The sequence below is a fragment of the Erythranthe guttata genome, chromosome 4, assembly GCF_056151865.1.
Source record: "Erythranthe guttata isolate IM_541 chromosome 4, IM_541, whole genome shotgun sequence".
In the NCBI taxonomy this organism is placed as follows: domain Eukaryota; kingdom Viridiplantae; phylum Streptophyta; class Magnoliopsida; order Lamiales; family Phrymaceae; genus Erythranthe; species Erythranthe guttata.
This window is the reverse complement of record NC_142536.1, coordinates 5,394,383-5,402,500: the sequence shown is the minus strand read 5'-3', so window position 1 is coordinate 5,402,500 and position 8,118 is coordinate 5,394,383. Positions and strand designations below refer to the sequence as shown.

The 8,118-nt window shown below is 35.5% G+C and overlaps 2 protein-coding genes across 4 annotated transcripts in view; both read right to left on the bottom strand.

Annotated features, from left to right (window-relative positions):
• LOC105972429 (Tetratricopeptide repeat (TPR)-like superfamily protein) overlaps window positions 1-2,428 on the bottom strand; it is a 2,861-nt gene extending 433 nt beyond the window's left edge. The window contains exons 1-3 of the mRNA XM_088817431.1: window positions 1,838-2,428; window positions 661-950; window positions 259-431 (exon numbers count right to left, since the gene is read on the bottom strand). Coding sequence (XP_088673557.1) covers window positions 259-431; window positions 661-950; window positions 1,838-2,147 — 773 coding nt within the window. The 5' untranslated portion in view covers window positions 2,148-2,428. The remainder of the gene's footprint in view (window positions 1-258; window positions 432-660; window positions 951-1,837) is intronic.
• A 3,964-nt stretch (window positions 2,429-6,392) lies between these two features.
• On the bottom strand, window positions 6,393-7,550 carry LOC105972282 (EPIDERMAL PATTERNING FACTOR-like protein 2). 3 transcript variants are annotated; one of them, XM_088816649.1, is made up of 2 exons: window positions 7,141-7,550; window positions 6,393-6,720 (listed from the first exon to the last, which is right to left on the bottom strand). In XM_088816649.1, the coding sequence occupies exons 1-2, from the start codon at window positions 7,247-7,249 to the stop codon at window positions 6,455-6,457; spliced, it is 375 nt and encodes a 124-aa protein (XP_088672775.1). In that variant the 5' UTR covers window positions 7,250-7,550; the 3' UTR covers window positions 6,393-6,454. The 3 variants fall into 3 exon arrangements, with proteins under 3 accessions (XP_088672775.1, XP_012852670.2, XP_012852671.2); XM_012997216.2 differs by having other exon boundaries at window positions 7,159-7,546; XM_012997217.2 differs by having other exon boundaries at window positions 6,393-6,714; window positions 7,159-7,541.
• Window positions 7,551-8,118: the final 568 nt, after the last annotated feature.

Sequence of the window (8,118 nt, the reverse complement as noted above, 5' to 3'; positions counted from 1 at the left end):
AACATTATTTGTCAATTATTGACCGCAAAACTCATTCGACCACGTATATAATATCTAGAAATATCTCATAACATGATCGGTTATCTTAATTTTCGATTCTTGCGTAAGATGTACTCAAAGATTGTGGCGGAAATAAAATAAATAAACCATAGTAGCGTAACAAACTTTTTTTATGGAAACTACTGAATTCAGTTGAGAAGTAATGGTGAAGTTAATTATCGAATCAATAAAGCACGAAAGAGAGAATCGAGTTGTGACCAGTCATTGGGGTCGGTTTTAACGGCTCGATCGAAATAAGACTCGGCTCGATCGGCATCTTTATGCGTAAGCCATATTAGATCAGCATAGAGTGATAACACATTGCCATCATTGGGGTTTGCCAATATTGCCCTTCCACAATACTCCTCCGCTTTTCTAAAGTCTCTCTTAACCTACGAAAAAACGCATCGATAATAATTTGTTACTCGGGATGGAAATCGGATATATCTGATCGGAATTAACATTTTCAGACGTAAATTACTAATTGCGGATTGGAAATTTCGAATGAAAAAACTTGTTCCGGAATTGGAAATTGTTTGGATCATAATCGGCGGAATTCGGAAAATTCTATTTATAATTTGAAATTTTGTTTATAATAAATAGGTTTTTGAAAAGGGTTACCTCTTTCAAAAATTTAGCATAATTTGCAAGCAAAAGAGGATTCCCCGGATTGGATTCGATCATAGTTGCATAGTAAGCATCCGTAATCTCACGCGCGTTCCAATTCCCCGGATCCTGTTGACCCGAACCCGACCCGTCACTCGACCCTCTCCCACCACTTCCGCCACCCCTACTTCCGCCGCCGCCGCCCACCACCAGCGTCTGCGACATTTTCTCCATCTCCACCACCGCCGCATCGTGCCCTCCTCTTTTCTCCCTGATTATTTGTTGGGTATCCGCCCGGAGAAGACAAACCACACAAAATCAAAATACTCATATTTTATTAGAAACAATTAAAATATAATATAATATAATTAATCAACACAATTAATTACTAATTATATCAAAGACAGCAATTACCGTAAACCAACTATGAGCAACAGACAATATTAAATAATCAATAAACATGATCATAGGAATTAATTAAACAAATCAAAACCAACAATTAATAATAATCAGAATTGAGAATTGAGAATTGCTGCATGCAATTAATAAAAGGAAAAGAAAATGAAACCGTAGGCAGAATATAAATTCTGCAATGAGGAAGCTCCACCGACGATTCGATTTTCCGGCTCAGTCTCAATTCCCATTTGTCCTCGTCCAAGACTCACCAGCAGCAGCCCCTTGCCCACCGGAACTAGCCCAACAGCCCAAAGCACTCTCAGATCTCTAACCGAAAAACCCGAGAAACCCCAACTCACAAAGGACCAAGAGTTCGAATAAATCAAACACACACAGCACTCAACCCAACACCCAACCACTCACAAAGAGTTGAGACTCACAAAGAGTCGAGACTCACAAAGAGTCGAATCGTCACGAAGAAGAAATTTTGAAACAAGGTGAAAAGCAGGTTGAGTTTTCTTGGTCCCTCTTGGTCACTGTTCTCTCACGAAGAAGAGGTCTATTTAATAGCCCCCAAGAACCGACTTCAACGGAAGCCGAGGGATCGGGATACTGGTGTCACAGATTTCCGGCGGAGAAATCGGACCAGAAAAGAGGACAAAAAAGCAGAGAGCCGAATCAGTATATCGGTGGAGAGATTAATCGTTTTTCACGTTTTGACCCCTTAATTGGGTCAAGACCAATTCTCCACGTGGGCTTTTTCAAGTGTGGGCTTGCTCCAAGATGGGCCGGTTACATGCTGGTATTGGGCCACAGATGAAGAGATAACATTTGGGCCAAAATCCCAATATTATTTTTGCCGGTTTCGGGGTGGCGGGAAGCTTCGAGCTCTTCCTGGAATTCAGCGGGTCTTTTGATTCCGAATCGAAGACGAGTTTCTTCGGCGTGATTCTGCCGGAGAAGTCCTCAAACGACGTCGTCAGGCAGAGCGACGGCGTTCGCTTTAACTGGGGCAGGGTATCGGGCTCCGGCGACGACCCGGACCCGGAAGCTGAAATTGGTAGCCATGGATTCAGGATTGGAGCGGACGAGCTTCTCAGCAACATACTCGTCGTTGATAATGACACAGATGTTTTCCCGGAGACTGATCTCCGCGTGTTGAACTTCAATGGCGGTGGATTTTTTTTCTGTTGCCCCCAATTTATAGTGACTGGACAGTTGATGGTGGCCGTTGGATTTGAAATTGGGAATTGTCAAAAATTAATTGGGGATTTTATTTTACGTGTGAAGTAATAAATTGCGATGATTGTTGATTGTGGCCGTTTGATTTTTGGCGTTTCAGCCGCGGGAATAAATGTCACCGCCCAAACAACGGCGGCGCCGCTGGATTTCAATTGTGCGTGTTAATAATGTGTGACAACACTTGATTTATAATTCATTTGAAAGAGAATAATAATTAGAAAAGTTGATCAATAATTGGTAAAATAAAACCTTTTTCTCTAGCCATATGGAGTGTTAGCTCATTTTCTCGCAAGAGCCCAACATATATTACAAGAATCAAATAAAGTAGCAAACAAAGCACAAAATTATGAGTCTATTATTACAATGATAATTTCATAGGAATCATGGTCAGGCTCACAAATTAGGTTTTCCTTTCTTCTTTAATTAGGTTGACTCTCAACTCTTTCGTCTGAACCACTCATTCAAGGTATTTCAACTCCGCCTAGTTTTCAATCCTAAAATTTGGCCTTCTGCTCTCTCTCTCTTCTCTTGCCGTACTACCATATTGAATTTTCCTTATGATCTTCCGGCGAAACACTCGTTTGACTATGACGATGGATGTATTACTTTTGCTCTCTATTTTGGATATAGTGAACCATAGAGAGAGAGAGAGAGAGAGAGAGAGAGAGAGAGAGAGAGGGGACAAGACATACAAATTTGAATCTCCTTCGAGTTCTAGATTGCAGTTCTTTTGTGTGAGTGAGAGTGAGATCCATTTTTGAGTGTGGGAAACAAGAGAGTGCGTTCGAATCTGGTGACTTGAGGGTCTGGTGAGTGAGTTGACCTAATATAAGTGATTATGGTATGAGAAAAGGATTCCGATGAAATGTGCTTTATGTGTTGGGCAGTTGGTGCCACCGTCGGTGGGTACAAATCTGTACGAGAAAGTGACAATAGAAAACTCTAACCGTATATTGACCGATTACAGTTTCATATGTTGGGAACAATTAGGATTTACATATCTCGGTTTTTTCCCTTGTCTTTTGTTATTTATGTTCTTAATATCATCTGTAAGCCCTAATGTCATTTCCCAAATGAAGGATCATTCTGTAATAGTATAGAATGTATCCGATATATAGTATGCATATGTTCAAACGAGTACCCAACATATATAGACATGTATATAGCCTTTTCAACAACACATTCGCGTGAACCGAAACAAACAATGAAAGATTAAAAGTTTACAGGAACATAACGTATAGCCACGCGGCTGAAGTTACTAACAAATACATTTGTATAATGTGATGATTACGATCTCAAATTTGTTCTTCCTGCTATATACTATCTTGTATAAGATCTATCTACAGCATGTAAAAAAAATAAATTAAAAAAAAAAAAAAAAATGAATTCATTTCCTAAATCGAGATCCGTTATTTGGTCGGCCACCATTTCCACCGTCCCATGCACAAGACCAGAAGAAAAGAGACATCCAAAATAGAACAGCAAGGAAATTCTGCATACTATCTTGAAATCTGGAGAATGGTGCTGTTATACCTAATAATAATATAAGCGATTCTTTTTTTAAATCCGAACTAGAAACGAAAGAGATCAAAAACGAAAATGCAACCACTGTCGAATGTTGACAATATGTAACTCAAGGCAGTATAATTGTATTAATTCAACGCGTAACATAATGGGCTAACGTATTACGATCTTCCATTTGCAAGCTCGACTGTAGAATAAAAACCGAAACTTTAAATGGTTGTTCCAATATACGCGCTACGTTGCAATGTTGCGAGAATGCAGTTGTGTAGACTAATCAAGATAAGTTTATGCAATCTTTATGAGAACTCGGTTGTATTTTTGCATTTGGTAGCTGGCAAAAAGATACCATGAGAACAAAAATCGTTGACATTTGCCAGAGTGGACTCAAGCCCACCCCAATTAAAATTTATTCAATTTATACCTATAATAGTATTTAGTCCACCTCATTGTTATTAATTAGCCACTCAAAATCCAAATTAATTAGAAAAGAAAAAAACCTAATTTTTTTTTCAGGACGCTGCCCCGAACCTTAAAAGATTTAATTCAACAAATCATGAACTCGCCACTGGTTAAAAGATAACTTTTTTAAACAGTGCAACACAATTCCACCAATCTAATCATACTCCATCACAGTATCATCCTCATATGATTCTTGATTACAAAAAAAAAATAAAAAAATAAAGAACAAACAAACAAACAAACGGTTTCTTAACACACTGAAAAATGCTAAATGAAGATCAAGACTTTTGAACAAAGTTTCATAAACAGGATATAAAATGCTAGTGAAAGTAAAGAATGAATGGGGTTTTCTTGAAATTAGGATGGCATGAGAACCTCGAAAAACTAATAATCTCACTTAAATAATACTTTATTCCGGTCCCAACTCGATAAAAACATATTAAATTATTAATTCGATAATGTAATATTTCACTAAATTAATAGAATTTTGATAGGCTCCCAGCTGATTCATCGGGAAAGAAGAGTGACATAAAAAAGGTAATAACAAAATTAAACACGTAGGCAAAAATATTTGAGGAAAGGGGTACCTGAAGGCGGAGGCGGGTTTTTCTCCGGTGGAGGCTCCGACTGCGGACCGGTGGCGGCGTGGCAACGGCCCGACCAGGAATTGCGTTTGATGGAAAATGAACGGTGGAGATTAGTTGTAGACGGAAAGGAATAGCAGGAGGTGTTGGATTCTCTGGCTGTGCTGGACATAATAAAATTGGTATTCGGCGGCGGAGCGAGGTGGTGGTGGTGGTGGTGGTGGTTTACTGTAGTGGGAAAGGGGAAGGAGCAAGACGCCATTTTTATTTTGCTCAATTTTCAAGTTTTTCTCACTTGTTGATGTAGTAACTAGTAATATAATTACTTGATTGGTTGAATTTTTTATTATCTAATTTGGTGCAATAATTGCCTATGGAAATGGGCTTGCCCTGAAGTCCAAATGAAAATCCAAACTGTATTGAAAAAGAATCATTAGGCCTTTTGACATTTTCTTTATATAATGTGGGTGGAAATTTAGGTTATTATTAAAATTTATAAAGGAAATAAAGTCGCATTGCAGGTCAGTAAAACGTGCACTATAGTATTTTAGAATAAGAAATCGAAAAACAATCTTATCTTAGAAGCATGAATTTTTCCGTTAAATAGCACAATATCATTTACTTACTTGAACGTCAGAATATTAACCTCAGTATTAGTCCGAACTTTCTATTTTACAGAATCTAAATCCCAATCTAAGATCGCACATTTGCTAAAAAAGGAGAAGGAATTTACCCGACGGATCACTAATCATCTGATGTTTGAACATCGTGTGATAACAATATGAGTAGAAACATTGTACTACTTCGATATTTTTCACATTATTTTTTTATTTTTTTAGTATTCGAATTTTATCCAAATAAGTTTTCAATTGCGTTTCCCTAATTCGTTCTATATGTAAATTTCATCACTTATTTATCTTCCCCTCTCTTTTCCTAGATCATTCATGCTAATATAATGCATTATTATTTCTATTTCAAATTTGATTTATTTTTTATCTTATTTTTAAAATTTTCAAATAAGATCTCCAAGTTTGAAGCATTAAAAGTTTTACTTTTCACAATCGCAATAAATGAATTTGATCATCATAAAAAATTGAACGGAATTTCCGATTTTGGATAATATATTTGATTCTAACTTTCAATTCCTTAGTTTCCAAATTGTTTGCACTAAAATTGATCAAATATATACGAGATTCTGATTTTCTATCGATTTTTTTTCCAGATAATTTGAATGCATGCACTATACTATAGCAACAGTTGCATTGTACATGGATGTGATGGAACAATTTGAAATGATCAAAAGCTCCAAATCAATGACATGACACCACTATGTAATTTTGGTTCTATTTTACGATGAGAGAGAGAGAGAGAGAGAGAGAGAGAGAGAGAGAGAGAGAGAGAGAGAGAGTACATTCATTTCTGACCTAGCTTTCTTTCATATAAATACAGTAAGTACTATTTATTTAACTAACAAATAAAGAGATGTCCAATCAATTGAAAAAGGAAATTTTTCAAAACAAAAAATAATAATAATAAAAAAAATTAAAAAAGAGAATCAAATTAATAATATTAATAAGCAATTGTTTTAATTACATGAAGCTTAATTAAGGATGGTAGTACTTATTGCCACACCTGCATTTCCAAGAGAGGAGATAGTAGGTATCATCATCTTCTCTACGAGATGATTTTACAAAACTACCCTTGCCTTTGATTCTTGTACTACTACTGCTGATCACCATCTTGTGAGTTGGGATAACTAGGGTTGCCTCGCATGGTCTGCAGCTCATGCATTTGTTCACACAGCCAGGTGGCCGAGATCCCAATATCGTCTGCTCATTCTCAGCCGTTGATTCCTTAATCCCACCTGAATCTGATTCATTAATTATAACCAAATAAATCAAGCTATAAGCAAAATTTCGTTCATTTCTATACATGCAGATCAAGTGTTTGATTTTAGTCCTACAAGAACTTAGTAGGGAATCAAATATTATATATATGCTACTCCAAGTTTACATTGAGTTTATGATTTACAGACACACCAACATGGATGTGTGTGTGTGTAAATCAACGATGATAATGTAATACCCTGAATTTCACCTGATGTAGCGTAGAATTATTCTTTTAAACTTGGTTATCAAGAATCAAGCTTATGCAAAAAAAAAAAAAATTGAAAATGAAAAAGAAAAAGAAACCCTTTAACCAAAGATGAATTTGGCCTTGCATTCAATATTATTATAATTTAAAAAAAAAAATCATTACACATGCATCAAAAGAGATTCGAAATTCCGACCTCGATCACGAGAAATACCTGTTTTAGGAGGCAACAAAGTGAGAGAGAAGAAACAGATAGATATGACTGCAAGCTTGAGGTATAGCTGGTATTTTCTTGATAGAGCCATCAATTCTATATATATTGTAACACACACATATATGTATATATAAGTAGTGTATGTGTATATATGTGTGTGTGTATGTTAATGAATAGGCTGAAAGTGGAAGAAATGGTGGAAATAGTGAATGGTGAGGAGGAATGAGTGTTTATTTTTAGACAAAATCTAAGTAGTGTATCCACAACAAGGGGACAGGGTACAGTTTACAGTCTGATATTCATGCTCTTTTTTATTTATTTCTTCATACATTTATTAAATGACATAAGAGCACAGAAAATCATAATAATGTTTGCTTTTAAATTTCTCCTTTATGGGAAAATTGGAATGGAATATCTCCTCGTCAATTTTATTTTTAAGCTATTTATTTTTATATAATTTTATTTTAATCTATTTATTTTTATACCTGCCAACTCGTTCAACCAATCATTGAAGGGGTCATTAGCAATACACCCCTCTCATAGATAAAAAATGGTGATATGTCCATGCCATAATTCTTCCTTTGTGAAAACCCCCTAGAATATTTATTTCCAATCTTACCCTTATACTACCCATTACTTTTTTTTAATAATTATCCACTATTTACAAAATTCCTATTAATGAGGCAACTAAATTACGCTAATTATGATTAATTAGTATAATTTATCTTAATTATTCCTTTTTTCTCTCTTTCCATAACAATAACTTAATTCCTAAAAATATGCTTCCACATTCCTAAAAAAATGCTACCAAATCAAAAGAAAAAAAAATATATTTTCGGACTTTAAAATTTGCTTAAAATCTGCTTCCAAATCCTAAAAAATTTGCTACCAAATAAAAACAATGATTTTTTTATTTCTTATTTTATTATTTTTGAATTTTACTTAGCCATTGTTTATTTA

What these genes read in the sequence shown, in the direction of transcription:
- LOC105972282 (XM_088816649.1), bottom strand. Translation starts at nt 7,249, where the DNA reads ATGGCTCTATCAAGAAAATACCAGCTATACCTCAAGCTTGCAGTCATA. An exon ending in AGGTATTTCTCGTGATCGAG is followed by an intron (nt 6,721 to 7,140) that starts GTCGGAATTTCG and finishes TTAATGAATCAG; the next exon opens with ATTCAGGTGGGATTAAGGAA.